Source organism: Panthera leo, chromosome B4 (genome assembly GCF_018350215.1).
Source record: "Panthera leo isolate Ple1 chromosome B4, P.leo_Ple1_pat1.1, whole genome shotgun sequence".
Taxonomy (NCBI): domain Eukaryota; kingdom Metazoa; phylum Chordata; class Mammalia; order Carnivora; family Felidae; genus Panthera; species Panthera leo.
Genome location: NC_056685.1, coordinates 76822798 through 76843242, shown reverse-complemented (window position 1 = coordinate 76843242; position 20445 = coordinate 76822798). Strand labels below are relative to the sequence as shown.

Below are 20445 nucleotides of genomic sequence, written 5' to 3'. Positions count from 1 at the left end.
CAGAGCCTGAGCAGGGGAGGGGCAGAGAGAGAGAGAGAGAGAGAGAGAGAGAGAGAGAGAGAACGTGGGGCTTGAACTCATGAACTGCGAGATCATGACCTGAATCAAAGTCAAGACGTTCATCCAACTGAGCCACCCCAGGTGGCTGTATTATACACCCTGGTATCTCTTAAATCAATTTTTGCAGTTACCAGTGCCATTATCATGTAGTTTTAATAAATTTTCCAAAAATGTTCAACAAATCAAGCACAAATTTCAGTAATTTTGGAAGCCTACCATTTACATAATGGACGATTTACATCACAATAGAATAGCTATGATGATCAAATGATAGTTGTGGGTCAAGCCCATCTCTAGACTGTGTTACAAGGCTTAATACATAAACACCATAAACATCATGAACTACCTGACTTTGTCTGAAAAGATTATTATTCCCAAATTACAGATAGGAACTTGAGGCTCCCACAAGTTGTCACTTGTCTAAGGTCATATAACTAACATTTGAACCTAGGATTCCAAAACCCTTACAGAAAAATCACTGGGCATAATACAAAAGTTTACAATGTTTTCAAGCCTAGAAACCACCCTCAAGAATTAAACGTTAAAGAAAACAAAATTTAAGCAAAACACGAATACAGAAACAAATAAAAATACTATGAACACCTTCAGAGCTAAAGAGTCAGTTTCCATGTTCAGTTAAGGATCTTCAAAGAGGAGGTTAAAAATCTTTTTTTATGACTTCACAATGATAGCTGAACTAGAGTTTCTCAACCTCCTCCACTTTCCGCTCCTCTGTAGTAAAGACTGAGACCCCATTTCAACTACAGGGTCAAACTCTTTTTTTTTTTTTTTTTTTTTTAATTTATTTGAGAGAGACACAGAGTGAGTGAGTGTGAGAGAGAGAGAGAGAGAGAGAGAGAGTGAGTGAGAGTGTGTGTGTGTGTGTGTGTGTGTGTGTGTGTACACGAGAGAAGAAGGGGCAGAGAGAGAAGGAGAGAGAGAGAATACCAAGTAGGCTCTGCCCTGTCAACACAGAGCCCGACTCGGGACTCGAACTCACTCATGAGCCATGAAATGAAATCATGACCTGAACTGAAATCAAGAGTCAGATGCTTAACTGACTGAGCCACCCAGGCACCCCCAAAATCTTTTAAGCTCCCAGGTAGAAGAACAAAATCACAGATTTGAAAAACGTTCACATCTAGAATTAAGGATCAATTCCGTTAGCTGGGAAGTAATACAGAACTGCCTGACAGCCCAAACAAACCCACACTGATACAAAATAGTTGAATATCAATATCCCTAGCTTCTAGTTTTTCAGAAAATTGTGAACCAGTTCATTGTAATTTAAAGCACCATAAGGTACTTTTACATCTTTATGTTCATTTCTAAGCATTTTATTCTACTTTTCACATTTCAACAATTCCTACTTCATTTTCAGTCCATTGCATCTGAAAATATTCTACTTGACAATATTTTTATTCGTGTTTAAATTGTGCATCTAGGGGCGCCTGGGTGGCTCAGTTGGTTAAGCGTCCGACTTCAGCTCAGGTCATGATCTTGTGGTTTGTGAGTTCAAGCCCCGCGTCAGGCTCTGTGCTGACAGCTCAGAGCCTGGAGCCTGCTTCAGATTCTGTGTTTCCTTCTCTCTCTGCCCCTCCCCTGCTCATGCTCTGCCTGTCTCTGTCTCAAAAATAAGTAAAACATTTAAAAAAATAATAATAATAAATAAATAAATTCTGCATCTACCTCCAATAAATATTCCAAAACCAAGTTGTTCAAAAACCACTATTCACTTATTTATAACTTCTCTTGGCAATCATTTCAAAACTTGTTTAGGCACTTTTTTCTTCTGAGTCATTTTTTAAAAAACCATTTTCAGTCATCTAATAACTTTTAATAAACAAATTTAAATTAACAGGAAAAAACAGTACTGTAGCTGGGATGAAAGGCACAACATTATGGGGGGCCTGAGTGGCACAGTCATTTAAGTGTCCGACCTCTCTCTTCCCCTCCCTGCTCACTCGCCTGTGTGCTCGCTCTCTCTCTCTCAAAAATAAACATTAAAAAAAAAAAAAAAAAAGAAAGGCACATTATGATTACTATAAAACAAATGAAAATTACCTAGGTAAATTATCCCACTTATCTCAAATTCTAAGGTTAACCGAAAATTTAAAATATTACCTAAAAAAAGAAAAAAACTTTAGGAATCAGATAAATTATTTTTAAAATTATGTAAGAGCTGGAGAAAGAGGGAAATGGGCAGTTATTGTTTAATGTGTACAGTTTCAGTTTTGTAAGATGAATTCTGGATGTGGATGATGGCTGCACAACAATGTAAATGTACTTAACAACCCAGAACTACACATACACTTAACGATGGTTATGATAATTCAATTTTCTGTATTTTATATTTCAGTTATTTTTTAAAGTTTATTTATTTTGGGAGACAGAGCATGCAAGAGGGAGAGGCAGAAAGAGAAGGGGAGAGAGAATCCCAAGTGGAACTGTGAGACATGACCTGAGCCAAAACCAAGAGCTGGAAGCTTAACTGACTGAGCCACCAGGCGCCCCTGTGTTATCTGTATTTTATTTTTTCATTTTTTATATTTTTATGTTTTATCTATCTTTGAGAAAGAGACAGAGCGTGAGTGGGGGAGGGGCAGAGAGAGAAGGAGACACAGAATCTGAAGAAGGCTCCAGGCTCTGATCTGTCAGCAGAGCCAGATGCACGGGCTGAACTCACGAACCGCCAAGATCATGACCTGAGCCAAAGTTGGACACTTAACTGACTGAGCCATCCAGGCCCCCCTCATTTTGTTGTTGAAAAAATTTTTAAATGTTTATTTATGAATTATCCAAACATTTTTACCTCTTCTCAGAAAGCCAGACACTGTATCTGTCTCCTTCAGAACAGAGTGAGAAAAAAACCAATAAACTACTTAAGTCAATACAGCCCTTTGCAAGACTAAGTTTAAAAAAAGTTACATCTAAGTGCTACTTAAAATAGGATTCCCTGTCTGCCTATAGATTTCTATTGCAGTGTAGCTAGATTCTAATTCTAGCTTCAATATTCACTAACTGTATAATCCTGAGCAAGTTTCTTATATTCTCTGTGCCTTAGTTTATCTCTAAAATGGAGATAACAATTCTACCTACCTCACAGGGAGGTTTGAACAAATGTATACATGCAAAAACAGTTAATAGGTCTGACACATAGTAAGCACAACAAAGGTGTACACCACTATTATTATAGTGGTACTATCATTACTATTATCTATCCCATTTATTTTCCAGTTATAAATTAGTTAAGCTAGGGTCTTTCAAGAAGAATGCACACAAAATTTTGAACACAACGGCAAAGGACTCCCGATTCCAGATTAGAGAAGTCCCACCAGAGATGATCCATAAGCAACCTGGTTTATAGTAAAGTGGTTCTTAACCTCTCTTGGGCCATGGACCTCTTTGGTAGTCCAATCAACCTACAGATCTCTTCTCAGAATATGTTTTTTAAGTTTTAAAATGCACAGAATCACAAAATAAACCAATAATGTTACAGTTACCAAAATATTTTAAAATTTCTACTTTAGTAATAAACAATTTTTTTTATTTTTATTTTATTTATTTTTGGGACAGAGAGAGACAGAGCATGAACGGGGGAGGGGCAGAGAGAGAGGGAGACACAGAATCGGAAACAGGCTCCAGGCTCCGAGCCATCAGCCCAGAGCTCGACGCGGGGCTCGAACCCACGGACCTCGAGATGCTGACCTGGCTGAAGTCGGCCGCTTAACGGACTGCGCCACCCAGGCGCCCCTCTACTTTAGTAATAAATGTGCTTTACCGATGCATTAAATAACAAGATTAAAAAACATTTTTTTACTGTTTATTTTTGAGAGAGACAGAGAGAGAGAGAGAGAGAGAGAGAGAGAGAGGGAGGGAGGGAGGGAGGGGGAGGGAGAGAGAGAAAAAGCACCAGCGGGGGAGGGGCAGAGACAGAGGAAGAGACAGAATGAAGCAGGCTCCAGGCTGAGCTGTCAGCACAGAGCTCAACATGGAGCACGAACTCATGGAACTGTGAGGTCATGACCTGAGCTGAAGTCGGGACACCTAACGGACTCAGCCACCCAGGCACCCCTAAATAACAAGATTTTTAAACATACAGTAACAAGGACTAATGAACAGTATTCCAAGATACATGCAAAAACTGCAATATATGAAAATATTTCTTGTAGCATCCATTGAAATTTCCATTATTTTCAATTCTAGATTTTAATTAGAAGCTAGTGAAAATAAACAGGCAATTTTTTTTTCCTCAGCAAAGTTCACTGACTTCCTTAAATTTATCTAAGGACCCAGATTAAGGATCCCTGGCTTAGGGGAAAGTGCAAAAAATAAGTTCTGGAGTCAGAGACTTGTGTTCTAGATGCCAGACTTCAGAGTTTAGCCCCCCACATAATTTGCCCCCCACCTGAATGACCTTAGACATCACACTGAGCTTTGGTTCACTCAGAATAATTTCTAAATCTTACAGTTATTCCTATAGTTATAAGGATCAAATATGAGTAAACACACAAAATGACCAGTGTGTTGTTTTTTTTATTTTAATACCATATATTCAGCCCCAAATGTTTAGTGACATTGTTTTCAATAACTCATAGGAGAAAAATTAAAAACCACATACTGATTCACAAAGAAAATGATTAATGGAAATATTAATTTCATGTAACAGTTTAATAAGAGACAGGATTTGACATTAGAATGACCTGTATCTAAATCCTAAATCCACTACTTTACTTCTACGTTATTAACCTCTCCACCTCAGCTTTGTTTGTTTTTAATATTTATTTATTTTTGAGAGACAGAGTGCAAGCAGGGGAGGGGCAGAGAGAGAGGGAGACACAGAATCCAAAGCAGGCTCCAGGCTCTGAGCTGTCAGCACAGAGCCTGACGTGGGACTCGAACCTACAAAGCGTGGGATCATGACCTGGGCTGAAGTTGGACGCTTAACACACTGGGCCACCCAAGCGCCCCTCCGCCTCAGTCTTCTCATCTGTAAAACGCTGCAGTTGTTTTGAGAAAGGAGAAGAGCTAGCTTAAACACTCAATAAACAGAGCTCTTATTAAAGATCACATTTTAACAAAGCCAAAGGAATCAATTTGGAACTCAAAAGTTTATTTTGGAATTCATGTTCATGTAAGTAAAACTTCACATTCACTTGCCCAGCAGAACACATACACACTTAAAACCTAAAGCATTTGCATGGCACAATGCTCCTAATACAAACTGGCACTGTTTAAAATCATATTGATTTCTTATCCTACAAAACAAAAAACAAAAAACAAAAACCCAAAAGCAAAAAAAAAAAAAAACCCAAAAAAACAAAAAACCTACAATGAGGATAAAAAACGGTAAACAGAATGGGTTCAGTAATTTCAAGTCTTTTCATGATTTACTTGGAATATTCCAATGAATGTCTGTTACCAATGCTGGACATACTGTAAGGTAGCTGTCTCTTTAAAACCCAAAGTAAAGATCTCAAATTTATCAGATTTAAAACAGTTGTCAGATTTAAAACAAAAAAAAAAAATTAAACCATGTATTTACTTTATGCCGGAATACTACGGAGTAAGATCCATCCCTCCCTCCGGAAAAAAACCTGCCACAGACTGGCCCGGCTTCTCGATCAATTATACAACCTGTAAATTCCTTCCCTCATTGAAAAGATTCTTTTTATGGGCATAGTTAACAAGTGCCAAGTTGCGAAGTTGCAGCTTTGCTGGTTTGACGTTTTCACAATGCAAGAACAATATGATCTGGAATCTACTCAAAGCATTAGCCAGGCAGTCAGCTGATGCTCACTGCACACAAGAGAAAGACAGAAATAAGAGAAATTAAACCTCGTATTTGTGGAAGGCAGGTATCCACCACCTTCAAAACCAAAATAGGCCAGCAGCAGACGTTCCAGTTAAAATAAAAGTAGTTCCATTGTTAAACAACATATAAAAACCGGCTTTCCCCAGACTAGGCTGTTCTCATTCTTGGAATTTTCCTTGTATAAGGGCTTTTATCCGTTCATAAAACCAACCCCTCATCACGGAGCCACTGCCTGAGTAACTTTTACAAAAGGTCAAAGCGGTGCCTTTCAAGGCTTCCAAAGCCTATTGGCGTCTCCTCCGTTCACAGTAATTCGCTTTCCACCCACAGAACGTTCCAGAGACTTAGGGACGGGGACCAAACAAAATTTGGTGGGGGGTGCTAAGAAGCAGCTTTCAACTTTCTCTTCAACATACTTATACAGAATTTCACCTTCCTCCCTCCGCGGCCCCACATGTTGCTTGCTTCCCTCCCAGAGGGCCCCGCGAGACCTCGCTTCCCCCCCCCCCCCCCACCCACGCGCCCACCTGATTACCCTTTTCTCCGTAGACTCCGCCCCCGCCCTCCCCCCCCCCCCCACCCCCGGCCTGTTTGCCTCCTCTCGGAGGTCCATATGGGACATTTCCCCCTTCCTCAGACCCTCACGCCACACCAGACAAGCCTCGATTCTCCACCTTCAGTTCTCTCCCACTACGGCCCTCACTTCCCACAGCTTCCTAAAGTGTTGCGAGAGCGCAGAGGGGAGCCGCAGGCCTGCACGGCCCAGGTGCTGTGTCAGCCTATCTGCCGGTTCCGCGGCGTGTACGGCCTGGAAAGTCACATGGCGGTGGGACCGGCCGGCGCCTCCACACTCCTGCTCTCCTCACAGCTGGGCGACATTACCAAGTCCACTCACCTCCACGAAGAGCAACATGTCTTCCTCCGCTCGGCCCAATCGTTCTCGCTGCCGCGACTCCAACGGGCTTACAGGCCCGAGCCCCAATCGCTAGGATAAGGACACTCGCCTGGCCCCTCCACCCGGCAGTGGACCCGGCTCCTCCCCCGCCGTCAGCCGCTGCGGCCCGACCCGCCCAGTCCCACCTCCCTTGAAAGAGCAACTGTTTCCGGTTCTAGAAAACAATTGCTTCCGGGAGAAGAGACACCCCCTCGGCGCGCTCAACTTTTGCGCTACCTTTTCCAGCAGCAGGATGGGATGTACTATCACCAGGCCTGGGGGGAGGAGGGAAGCGATCAGAGGAAGACGCCATTCTGTACCACGGGGGTGTGAAAAAATTCTACGCATTTTATCCCCCGCCAAAGGGACGGGTACTACCGCTATAACAATTACGCAGTCTTCATAGTTCAAAATCTAGATCTGATAAAACGGCAAGTTTGTGTGAGGGGTACTGGACAGACGCCCAATCTTTCCGAAAAGGTGGTAACTCTCGCAGAAACAAAGTCGAGAAGAAAAAAAAGCAAGCAGATCTAATAGTAAATATATTAATAGCCGCTGCTGTATATTAAAAGCTTACTATGTGCCTGGCATTATCCTAGGTATCTTATGTGAATTAATCTTTAAAAAGACCTTATGCAATAGGTTTTATCCCCCCTTTTTTACACTTGAAGGAACCCTGTAGGAGGGCGGGTTTCCCCTAGACACACCTTTAAAGAACTTTGCCCTTTACTTACATCAGGTATCCACATCTATGCTACTTAATAACAGTATGGATAGCCTCTTCATTGATGTTCTGTCATGTTAAATGAAGTACAATAAAAACAAAATTTTAAAAATCATCTTTATACTTTTCTGTTAGATGATCCAAATTCCTTTTTATCTTGAGCAATACCTGATAAGCTTTAGCCCTCCCTATCAGTCCTACTTCTTTTTCCTAGTTCAGACACTTACTTTTGAAATAATTATGTGTTGATTTTTTTCCACTGATTTTTTCCAGTCTATTATTTCAAAAATCTTTCTAAATTAGTTTCATTTTCACCAAACTGCTGTTACTTGCTTTCAAGACCTTACCATTTTGACCCCATGTAATCTCCCTTACTTTACCTCAAATGAATCTTCTCCCTTTTTCACTTAGATGCCAAATTAATTCCTCCATCAAACTCCTGATACTTGTATCCCATCCTCTCCCTAATCTGATCCACAGTAAACTCAACATTACTTCATCTCAATAAAATCAATCTCCTCACCTTTCCCCTGAAGGACAAACCCAACACTCACCTCCAAAGCCATGGCTCAAGGTGTCTTCCCTATCTGGAATGTCTTCATTTGTCAATCACCTTCTCTGTCCATAGGGCTTTCCCAAAGACACTGCTCCCTTTCTTCTTCATGTCCCTTATTAGTGCTCAAATATTCTATCTTAAATTTGTTTCTTCTTTTTTTTGTTTTGTTTTGTTTTGTTTTCTTTTTTAGTCTCTTCACAGGTACCCTATCATTTTTCTTCACAGTCTGAGATAATAGTGGCTACATAGTAGTATCTTTCAACAAGTGTTTGCCAAATTGAAAGGGAAGAAGAGAGGTTTTAAACTTTGCTTTAAAAAGCCTTCATTTCCAGTTGCTGATGAAGTCCATGCTGCATAAAAAATATGAGAGAGGGAGAGAGCACAATAATCCTAAATTAGTTTAGCTGACAAGCATATAGGCTGCTTTGTGAATGCCTGCTGGGGTAAGTAAGCAATGTAAAAAAAGTCACAAGAAATAAAAGTTACTTAAGGATCTCAAAATCAAATATTATCAATGAAGTACTTAGATTGGTAATTTCAAGAAATGCTGGATAATCATGGATATTTTAATCAAACTTCACATTTATTAAAAATTCTTAATTGTACTCCTTTCAGAAAACATTATTAGTTTTGTTGAATGGACATAATTGTGATTATGAAAAAGGAGGGAGTAATTTTTATGATGGGGGGGCAGTCTAAAAAGAAAAGAAAGTGTTCTGGGGCTTAGAAAAATTTCCATGGAAATTGAATCTGAAACTATAAGAAATATCCAAACTTTAGAAAATTTCTGCAGAGAAACTGAGGAAGAATATGTCAAATGTTAAAACACACACACACACACACACACACACACACACACACACAGAAAACTAAAACACAGCATCTTGTTTTGAGAAGTTCACCGGCTAATGGACAGCGACCAAAATAGTTACATTTCAATGAGATAAGTACTATAATAGAAAATTTACAAAGTGTTTTGGGAACACAGAGGAGGGGATAACTTAGCAGGATATTAGAAGGGAAAATATTTAATTTGCTGTATATTGATTGATTTCTTAAAAGACAACTATTTTGTGATCCCCTGCTTCCCATTTTCTGAAGGACCGAACACATAAATTATTTAAATTTACAAGTTTACACCAAGAACTCAACATAGGAAGTTCCTGTAAAGAAATTAACTTATACATTCATAATTTGTAGAAAATCTTAATGATATTAGATAGTTAATGAATACCTATACCTAGTTACATAATAAAACTATATAAACAGAGACTAGACACAAATACCTCAAATTCATGACTGTCATTACTTCTGAAAAGTGGCAGAGGGGAAGCAAGGAGTCTATGGAGAACACCAAAAGGGACTCCAACTTTAGCTCCAATGCTTAATTTTATTTAAAAATTTCGGAAGCAAATATTAATTACAAAAAGTTAATATTTGTTCATTCTACGTGATAGGCACATGGCTATTTGTTATATTACTTTCTGTACTGTTTCATATTTTTTAAATTAAAACCAAAAGCTACGCAGCCAACAAAACCACCCTCTCCTTTAATTGCTCCAGGGTCCTAAATCCTTTCACCTCCTCTGCAATCAAAGAAGCTGCCCAGAGCTGCCCAGAGTACCCCTCTCTCAGTTACAAAGCAGCATCCAGCGTTCCCTTCAATTTCTCCAGCCAACTATGGAATTTCAAAATCTTCAGTCAAGTTCCTGGAAAAAATGAGTAACTAGGCAGTGCAAAGAGTGGGATCTTCATCCAAACAGTATCTTCCAAATTACAGATCTAGGACAAGTTGAGGGGCAGCTAAAGAAGTTGTAGCACACCTAATCAATTACAGGCTTAAAAATTCTTAAGCAAAATCTCAGGAAGAGAGAAGAATCAGGAGTTGCATTTGACATACTGGATCTTGAATTCTAACACCCAGATTTTAAGCTCATTTAAGCAGGACTGTATCTTCTATTTCTTCTAGCGTTCCTGTTGTCTATTCTTTCCTACCCTCCCACCCCCCTTCACCCTTCTCCAATCACAGCATATAGAATGCCTACTTCTCTGCATATAGTAAGCACTCTTGAAATGTTTGAGTTATTGAAGACACAATGGATCTATTATGACATCACCAGGACTGGAATACCATGGTTAACAACCAATTAGTGACAGGATAGACCACAAACTCTGGGAGCAGGAAAGACCTCTTCCAGCTTCCTCGTGGATATTATCATTTGCCTATACTCAGTGAAGAGAAGAAATAAAAGAAAATCACTCAACTTTTCAATATAGTTATCAAAATGCAAAGTGGGATAGACACTGAATCTGAATCAGAAAAAGAAATAGTGGATTCCACCATCACGTCCATAAAAGCCCTATATAAATCAGAGGTCCCTAAGCTGGAGATCCCACTGGCAGTACAGAATGTCATCTCTAGAATTGAGCATGCACAGCTTTGTCGAGCCAGAGAGGTAGGTAGTAAATGAGAAGTTTACAGATTACAACTTTCTTTTTTAATGATCACTGATAAGCTACATTTTTTTTGGAACTCATTTTATTTTCATGATCTTTGTGTTTGAGATAACTATGATTTCAAATGACAATTTCACCTGACTCTGTGGATTACAAGCTCTAATTTTATGTTAATCTCTTTAACTTTCCTATCAGAATTAATCAAACCTTTTAAGAATTAAATCACACATGCGATTGAGTGATTGGGGTAGAAAGAAAAATTAAAATCTACAGCTAATATTAGTATCTAATTTCAGTCAATAGTTTTAATTTGTTCTCATCTGAGTTTTTGTCAAATAGCTGTTAACAAGAAGAAACAGCTTGGTTTGAATTCCAGTTTCTTTAATTTCCCCCGAACACCTCATGGAAGGGGATTTCGTTGGCCAAGAGAAATCCAAGGACAATGAACAAAATACTTAAATAGTATAACAATCCAATAAACCCCAAATAATTAAGGCTATACTGCATTTTAGTCTGTCAAACAGAATACAACAAAGCCAATCAGATTAAAAGAAATTAATTCAGGGAAGTTTTTTCCTATGTTTAAAGAGTGCTAAATTTTTGTACTTTCTCATTCTCCGCATAAACTTACTCCTGTTCCAACTCTCCACAACAAAGAACAATAACCTGGTATTTGCTTATAACAACTTTACTGAAATATAATTGACACATAATAAACTGTATATTTTTTAAGTATACAAGTTTTGATATACATAAAAATCTGTGAAACCTTCATCACAATCAACATAATGAACTTACCCATCACTCCTGAAAAGTTTCTTCAAGCTCCATTAAAATTCCTCCCACACACCCTTCCCCACCCCCATCCCAATCTCTAGGCAACTGACAATCTGCTTTCTTTACTATAGATTATTTTGTATTTTAAAATAATTTTATGAGAGTGAAATCATACAGCATCCACTTTCTTCTGTCTCCTTTCTTTTAGCATAATTATTTTGAGATTCATCCACATTCTTATTGATATGAATAGTTCATTCTTTTTTTTTTTTTTTTAAGGTTTAAAAAACTTGTTAGTGCAGAGCCCAATGCGGGTCTTGCTGCAGGGTTTGATCTCATGAACCATGAGATCTTGACCTGAGCCAAAATCAAGAGTCAGACACTTAACTGACTGAGCCACCCAGGTGCCCCAATAGTTCATTCTTTTTATTGCTGAGTATTTCTCCATGGCATGGGCATTTGGGTTACTTTGGACTTGGGGTTGTTACAACTGAAACTGCTATGAATGTTTGTTTACTTTTTCATGACTTATTTTGTAGACCTATGCTTTCATTTCTTTGGAGTAAATATTTAGGTTGGAATGGCTGGGTCACGTGGTATGTAAATGTTCGATTTTATCTTTTTTTTTTTTTTTTAAGAAGTCACAGGTCACAATGTGGCTAGTGAAGGAAACACTTCTTTTTTTATTTTTATTTTCTTTAACGTTTATTTTTGAGACAGAGAGAGACAGAGCATGAACAGGGGAGGGTCAGAGAGAGAGGAAGACACAGAATCTGAAACAGGCTCCAGGCTCTGAGCTGTCAGCACAGAGACCCATGCGGGGCTCGAACTCACAGACCACGAGATCATGACCTGAGCCGAAGTCGGACGCTGAACTGACTGAGCCACCCAGGCGCCCCATAAATGTTCAATTTTAAAATAAACTACCAAACTGTTAAAAAGTGGTTATATATCTGTTGGCTATCTGGATGTCTCCTTTGGAAAAATGTCTATTCATGTCTTCTGACCGTTTTTAAACTGGTTTATTTGTTTTTTGGGTATTGAGTTTTAGAAGTTCTTTTTTTGGTTTGTTTTTAATGTTTATTTATTTTTTGAGGAAGAGAGAGAGACAGAGTGTGAGTGGGAAAGGGCCAGAGAGAGAGGCACAGAATCTGAAGCAGGCTCCAGGCTCTGAGCTGTTAGAACGGAGTCCGACGCGGGGCTCTAACCCACAAACTACGAGATCATGACCTGAGCCGAAGTCCAACGCTTAACTGAGTGAGCTACCCAGGCGCCCCGAGTTTTATAAGTTCTTTATATATTTTGGATACTAACCCTTTATCAGACATGTCATTTGCAAATGTCTTCTCCCATTCTGTAGGTTGCCTTTTAGTTTTGTTGATTGTTTCTTATGCAGTGCAGAAGCCTTTTATTTTTATAAAGTCCCAATAGTTTTGTTTGTTTGTTTGTTTTTGTTTTTTGCTTTTGTTTCCCTTGCCTCAGGAGACATATCTAGTAAGAAGTTGTTGTGGCTGATGTCAAAGCAATTACTGCCTATGTTCTCCTCTAGGATTTTGATGTTTCCTGTCTCATATTTAGGGCTTTAATCCATTCTGAATTTATTTTTGCATGTGGTGTAAGAAAGTGTTTCAGTTTCAGGAGTGCCTAGGTGGCTTAGTCAGTTAAGCCTATGACTGATGATTGAGCTTCAGACTCTTGATTTCGGCTCAGGTCATGATCTCACGGTTTGTGGGTTCATGTCCTGCTTCAGGTTTTGTGCTGACAATGCAGAGACTGCTTGAGATTCTCTTCCTCCATTTCTCTGTGCCCCTCCCCTGCTAGCTCTCTCTCTTTCAAAAATAAATAAATAAAAACATTATTAAAATGTTTTTAAAAGAAAGTGGTCCAGTTTCATTCTTTTGCATGTTGCTGACCAATTTCCCAATACCATTTGTTGAAGAGACTATCTTTTTTCCATTAGATATTCTTTCCTGCTTTGTTGAAGATAAATTGACCATATAGTTGTGGGTTCATTTCTGTTTTTTTCTATACTGTTCCACTGAACTACGTGTCTATTTTTGTGCCAGTACCATCATCAGGGAAATACAAATCAAAACTACAGTGAGATATCACCAGTCAGAATGGCTACAATTAACAACACAGGAAACAACAGGTGTTGGTGAGGAGGTGGAGAAACGGGAACCTTCTTACACTGTTGGTGGGAATGCATACTGGTGTAACCACTCTGGAAAACAGTATGGAGAGTCCTCAAAAAGTTAAAAATAGAACTACCCTATGATCCAGCAATTGTACTACTAGGTATTTACCTAGGTGATAAGGATTAAGATGTTTTGTGGAAGTGTGGAATGACTATATTGTACACCCGAAAATGATATTACACTGTATGTTAACTACCTGGAATTTAAATAAAAACTATTAAAAAGTAGTTATACTATTTTATATTCCCACAAGCAGTATATGAGTTTTCAATCATTCCACATCTTTATCAACACTTCATGTTTTCAGTCTTTTTAGTTTTAATCATTCCAGGGACACCTGGGGGGCTCAGTCAGTTAAGTGTCTGACTTCGGCTCAGGTCATGATCTCACAGTTCATGAGTTCGAGCCCCACATCAGGCACTGTGCTGACAGACGGCTCAGAGCCTGGAGACTGCTTCAGATTCTGTGTCTCCCTCTCTCTCTGCCCCTCACACTCTGTGTCTCTCTCAAAAATAAATAAACATTTAAAAAGAATTAAAATAATAGATTCCACTCTCTGAAGGTTTGGAGAGTCTAGATCTTTAATTTTAACCATTCCAAAAGGTATATAATAGTATCTCATTATGGTTTTAATTTGCATTTTTATAATGACTAGTGATTTTGAGCAACTTTCCATGAGTTTATTTGCACTCAGTATGTCTTCTCTAGCAGTTCAAATATTTTGACCATATTTTAAAAGTTTATTGGTCTATGTTCTCATTATTGAGATTTGAGTATTTTTATGTCTTCTGATTACAACTTTTATCAGATAGGTGGTTTGCAAATATTTTTTCCAATTCTGTGACTTGTCTTTTTTTCTACTAATTGTGTCTTTCAAAGAACAAAATTCGTTAGTCCAATATATCAATGTTTTCTTTCTTCCAAAGCAAACTTTGACTAACTCAAGGTCACAAACATTTTCTCCTATGTATTCTTCTAGGAGTTATACTTATAGATTTTACATTTACATCTATGGTTCAACGTGTCTTTTTTTTTTTTTTTTTGGCAAGGGAAAAAATTTTATTTCATAGTTGTCTTTAAAACCACAAAGACACTATGCTCTTCGTATAAAAACATTAGTACAAATAATTATACTTTCTAGAAAATGATTATATAGACACTCTCAAAGAAAAATGCACACCATTACATAGTTTCAGAGAAGTTGCTTGGAAAAAACTCACATCTAGACTGATTCCTAAAACATACCATAAGACCCTGCATATTTTGGTGCAAAGTATAGATTATTGTCATCAGTACATGATCCTGAATTCTTACACATTTGATAACATGCATAAGGACTGGTTTATGACATAATGTTCCATTGGTTCATCAGCCTCTTCTGCAGGTACATCAGCAGGTTGAGCAGGCTGTGCCTTTGTCTGTGGTCTTTCTTCAAGACCTTCCAGGAATGGAGATACATCATCATCATCATAAATCGTAAACTCCAAGTCTTTACTAAAAATTCCAATGGACACATTCTTTGTAGTTAAGTCCTGTTCTGCAGTGTCTCTTATAAGGCATGCAGACCATGTTTAACCAGTTCATTCAAATTGCACTCCATAAACCCAGACATATGTCTCACCAAGTAAGTACGAGCTCATTGAAAACAAGCTCCAATGGACATAGCTCTACAGTCGAAATAGTTAGCAGATAGACAAGTTTGGAAAATGTGAGGGCCCATATTCATAACCAACAATAAGCAGTCCAACACCATATGGTCTCTGGCCATATCGTTGCGTTGGTATTTGGGTCTTGCTTTCAATTAGAGATACAAGATGAGATGCAGGAAGAGGTCTGTCAAATACAAATCTGGAATCCAAACACTCCTGGTGCATAAAATTACATAACAGTCTAGCATCAGCAGTAAGTCCCACAACTGAGATACCAATATGGTTGTCAACATGGAGAATTTTTTCTGATGAGCTGCAGGCTCTGACTATGCTGTCTTCAATGCAGCCAACACTGTGTGTTGTTTTTTTTGTTTTTTCTTCAGATCAACTGTGGCTGAACCTTGTTTGACAGCTTCCATTGCATATTCAATTTGATGATTCCTGCCCTGAGGGCTCCAAACAGTCACATCATTGTCCTACTGGTTGTGAAACATGGTTTTGGCTTTGGGCTTGGCTTTATGGTTCATTTTATCTTTCTTTGTAAATGATATCAGATATTGATTGAGGTGTCAAAACAAACAAACAAAACAAAAACAAAACAGGGGCTCTTGGGTGGCTCAGGCAGTTGAGCCTCTGACTTTGGCTCAGGTCATGATCTCGTAGTCTGATTTCAAGCCCCACATTGTTGGGCTCTGTGCTGCCCACTTAGAGCCTGGAGCCTACCTCAGATTCTGTGTCTCCCTTTCTCTCTGCCCCTCCCCCACTCATACTCTGTCTCTCTCAAAAATAAACATTAAAAAGAATTATTCTAGATTCATTTGTTGAAAAGACTATCCTATCTCCATTGCATTGCACTGCACCTTTATTGAAAATCAATTGACCATGTATGTGTGAGTTTATGGATTCTCTAGTCTGTTCTCTTGATCTATTTATATATATTTTTTAATTTTTTAATGTTTATTTATTTTTGAGAGAGAGAGAAAGCATGAGTAGGGAAGGGGCAGACAGAGAGGGAGACACAGAATCTGAAGTAGGCTCCAGGCTCTGAGCTGTAGGTTCAGAGCCCGGCCGGGGGCTCGAACTCAGGAACCGTGAGATCATGACCCGAGCCAAAGTCGGCGCTCAACTGACTGAGCCACCCAGGAGCCCCTATCTTTATTCTAATACTGCAGTGTCTTTTTTGATTACTGAGGTTTTATAATCATTCTTGAAATCATGTATTTTTAGTTCTCCAATTTTGTTCTTTTTCAGTTATGCCCAACTTGTTTGCTCACATCTTCCTTCTATCCCCATTTCCTCTTCTTGGGCTTCTTTTTCTGGAGGGACACACTCAAACATTCATAACCTAAAAACTGTCTTTATCCATACTACTTTCTCCCTTTTCATTTCCATGCAAAATTTAGAATCAGTCTGTCAAATTCTACTTGGGGAGAAAAAAGCCTGCTGGTGTCTTGATTGGGATTGTATTGAATTTATAGATCCCCTAATTAGGGGAGAATTGAGAACTTAATATTGAGTCCTTTGACCTGTGGACACAGAATATCTCTGTATTTATGAAGGTCTAATTTTTCTCCCAAGTGCTAGACCTTGCAAATCTTTTGTTAGTCTCTAAGTATTTCACATTTTTTTATACTATATTGTGAATAGTATTGTTTTTTTATTTCCATTCTCAATTGTTCACAATTAATATGTACAAATAAAATACATTTTTGTATGTGCATCTTGTATAATAAAACCCAGTTACTAGTCTTCATAGATTTTCTTCATATATTCCTTGGGGTTTCTACATAGACAACCCTATCATATGCTAATAGAGGCAGTTTGATTCCTCCTTTTATGTCTGTGTGCATTTAAGTTTGCTTTTTTGTTTTTTTTTTTAATTTGAGAGAGACAGAGGATCCCAAGCAGGCTCCATGCTGACAGCTCAGAGCCTGATGCGGGGCTCAAACTCATAAACCATGAGATCATGGTTAACTGACTGAGCCACCCAGTGGTGGCTTTTAACTGTTTTTTGTGGGGGAGGGGAAAAATAAGTAAGCTTTTTTTTTTTTTTTTTTAACTTACTGAGTAGGCAAGGAACTACAGTATAAAGTTGAATAGAAGTGATGAGACATCCTTGTTTTCTTCTTGATGTTAAGGGAAAGAATTCAGTCTTCCTCATTCACTATGATTGTAGCAGTATATTTTTTTATGGTGCTCTTTATCAAGTTGGAGAAATTCTCTTCTTTTCTCAGTTTTCTGAGGTTTTTTTGTTTGTTTGGTTGTGGGTTTTTTTTTTGTTTTTTTTTTTTTTTTTTAGAGAGAGAGAGTGCACAAGAGAGATAGAATCTTAAGCAGACTCCAAGTCTAGCAAGGAGCCTCACACAGGGCTCCAACATGGAGCTTGATCTCACAACCCTGATGAAATCATGACCCCGACATCATGACCTGAGCCCAGATCAAGAGCCAGATGCTTAACTGACTGTGCTATCCAGGCGCCCCAGCCAAGATTTTTAATTAGGAATAGATACTCGGATTTATCAAAAGGTTTTACTGCATCTATTGGGATTATCATGTGATTTCTTTTTTGTCTTTTTGAATCTGTTAAAATAGTGAATTACATTGATTTATGACTGATAAACCAACCTCACATTTTGTGGATAAATTCCATTCACTCATAATGTAGTATTCTTTGTATTATCTTGCATTCAGTCTGCTAACATTTGTTAATTTTTGTGTCTATGTTTACAAAACATGTTGGTTTGTAGTTTTCTTTCTTTCTTTTTTTTTTTAAGTAAGCTTCATGTCCAGCATGCAGTCCAACATGGGGCTTAACTCATGACCCTAAAATCCCTGAGATCAAGACCTAAGCTGAGATCAAAAGTCAGAATCTTAACAACTGAGTCACCCAGGTGCCCTGTAGTTTTCTTTTAATACTTTGGTTTTGGCATCAGACTAATATTAGCTTTATAAACTCAAGTAAAATATTTTTAATTTTCCTTAAGACTTTGTTGAGAATTGGCATTTCCTTTTACGTTTGGTAGGATCCACTAAGTGTTTGGGTGGGGTAAGGAGAAATAATCAGTGGAAACATATAGACTTGTGGTTTAATTCATGGGAAAGTTTTAAACTATAAATTCAATTTAAAAAATTGCAGGGCTATTCAGTTTATCTGTCTTCTTGAGTGAGATTTCACAGTTTGCATCTTGCAAGTAATTTGTCCATTTTATCTTAGGTAATTTTATTGGCCTAAAATTGTTCACAATAATCCCTTATTAACCCTTTATTATCTGTAGAATCTGTAATAATGTCACTTTTCATTTCTGGTATTAGTAATTTTCTTCTCTCTCTCTCTCTCTCTCCTATCAGTCTGGCTAGAGGTTTATCAATTTTATTGCTATTTTCAAAGAACCAATTTTTGGCTTCACAGATTTTCTCTAATTCTGTTTTCTTTCTTTTTTTTTTTTTAATGTTTATTTATTATTGAGAGACAGAGAGACACAGAGCGTGAGCAGGAGAGGGGTAGACACAGAATCTGAAGCAGGCTCCAGGCTCCGACCTGTCAGCACAGAGCCCGACACGGGGCTCTAACTCACAAACTGTGAGATCATGACCTGAGCCAAAGTCGGTCACCCAACCAACTGAGCCACCCAGGTGCCCCTCTAATTCTGTTTTCTATTTTACTGATTCCCACACTGATTTTTATTATTTTATTTACACTATTTACTTTGGATATAATATACTCTTTTTTCCCAGTTTCTTAAGGTGGAAGCTGAGGTCATTGATTTGAGAACTTTTTTCTTTTGTAAGAAGTGGTATATCTCCCTTTGCAATGCAAATGAAAATGTTGCATTTTCATTTAGTTCATTTTTTTATTTTTGAGACAGAGAGAGACACAGCATGAATGGGGAAGGGGCAGAGAGAGAGGGAAACACAGAATCGGAAGCAGGCTCCAGGCTCTGAGCCATCAGCCCAGAGCCCGACGCGGGGCTCGAACTCGCGGACCGCGAGATGGTGACCTGAGCTGAAGTCGATCGCTTAACCGACTGAGCCACCCAGGCGCCCCTTCATTTAGTTTTATATACTTTCCAATTTTCCTTTTGATTTTATTCCTCGACCCATAGGTTATTTAGAACAGTGTTTATTTTCCAAATATTTTGAGATTTTTGTCTCTTACATATCTCTAATTTAATTTCATTGGCATCAGTGAACTTATTCCATATGATCTGAATCCTTGTAAATTTCTTGAAATTTGTTTTAAGGCCCAGAATATGGTCTAAATTGGTAAATGTTATGTATGCATTGAATACAATTTGTATTCTTTCATTGAGCGGTGTACCCTATAGATAATGATTACATCAAATTGGCTGATAGTACTGTACAAGTCTTCCATTATCTCTTCTCAACTTCATCGATTATCAAGACAGAGGTGTAGAAATATTTAATTATAATTGTGAATTCTTCTAGTTCTTCTGATAGTTCTATCAAAGTTTTTCATGTACTTTGAAGCTCTGTTTTATATGCTAAACGTGTGGAATTACTATGCCCTCTCAATGAATTGGCCATATTACCACCATGAAATGACCCTATTTATTTCTAGTAATATACTTTTCTCTGTAATCTATTTTTGTTTGTTATTAATATAGCCACTCTAGCTTTCTTTTGATGAGTGTTACCTTCTTTGCATTTTCTCTATTTTACATTAAACATGTTTGGGTTATTATATTTAAAGTGAGTTTCTTATAGGAAGGCATATAATTGGGTTTCTTTTTAAAAAATTCTTTTAAATGTTTTATTTATTTTTGAGAGAGAGAGACAGAGTGTAAGCAGAGGAGAGGCAGAGAGAGAGGGAGACACAGAATCCAAAGCAGGCTCCAAGCTCTGAGCTGTCAGCATAGAGCCCAACATGGGGCTCAAACCCATGAGCTGTGAGATTGTGATCTGAGCTGAAGTCAGACGCTTAAATGACTGAGCCTCCAGGTGCCCCTGGGTTTCTTTTTAAATCCAACCTGACAGTCTCTGCCTTCTAATGGGATGTTTAGACCATTTGTATTTAATGTAATTATTAATGAGTAAGTTTAAAATTACTATCTTGCTATTTGTTTTCTGTTTGTTCCATCTGTTTTCTTGTTTCATTTTATTTTTTCTGACCTTTTTTTAGATTAAGTATATTATATTATTATGATTCCATTTTATTTCCTTTATTGACTTCTTAGCTATAACACTGTTTCACCTTTTAAGTGGTTGCTTTAGGGTTTGTAGTATACACCATTTACCTTCAAATGGTAACCTACCA

At 38.1% G+C, this 20445-nt stretch overlaps 2 protein-coding genes and 1 pseudogene across 17 annotated transcripts in view; 1 reads left to right on the top strand and 2 right to left on the bottom strand.

The window, feature by feature from the left end:
* The window catches only part of LARP4 (La ribonucleoprotein 4), a 66268-nt gene extending 56162 nt beyond the window's left edge, over positions 1 to 10106 (bottom strand). For 6 of the 12 annotated variants that reach the window (XM_042946499.1, XM_042946509.1, XM_042946507.1 and 3 more), the window contains exon 1: positions 6771 to 6929. In XM_042946499.1, coding sequence (XP_042802433.1) covers positions 6771 to 6788 — 18 coding nt within the window. In that variant the 5' untranslated portion in view covers positions 6789 to 6929. The other 6 variants (XM_042946501.1, XM_042946506.1, XM_042946502.1 and 3 more) reach the window with 5 other exon arrangements.
* Positions 10107 to 10246: 140 nt separating this feature from the next.
* The window catches only part of FAM186A (family with sequence similarity 186 member A), a 78225-nt gene continuing 68026 nt past the window's right edge, over positions 10247 to 20445 (top strand). For 4 of the 5 annotated variants that reach the window (XM_042946493.1, XM_042946495.1, XM_042946492.1 and 1 more), the window contains exon 1: positions 10247 to 10545. In XM_042946493.1, coding sequence (XP_042802427.1) covers positions 10375 to 10545 — 171 coding nt within the window. In that variant the 5' untranslated portion in view covers positions 10247 to 10374. The remainder of the gene's footprint in view (positions 10546 to 20445) is intronic. The other variant, XM_042946497.1, reaches the window with a different exon arrangement.
* LOC122223947 lies at positions 14832 to 15664 on the bottom strand (annotated as a pseudogene).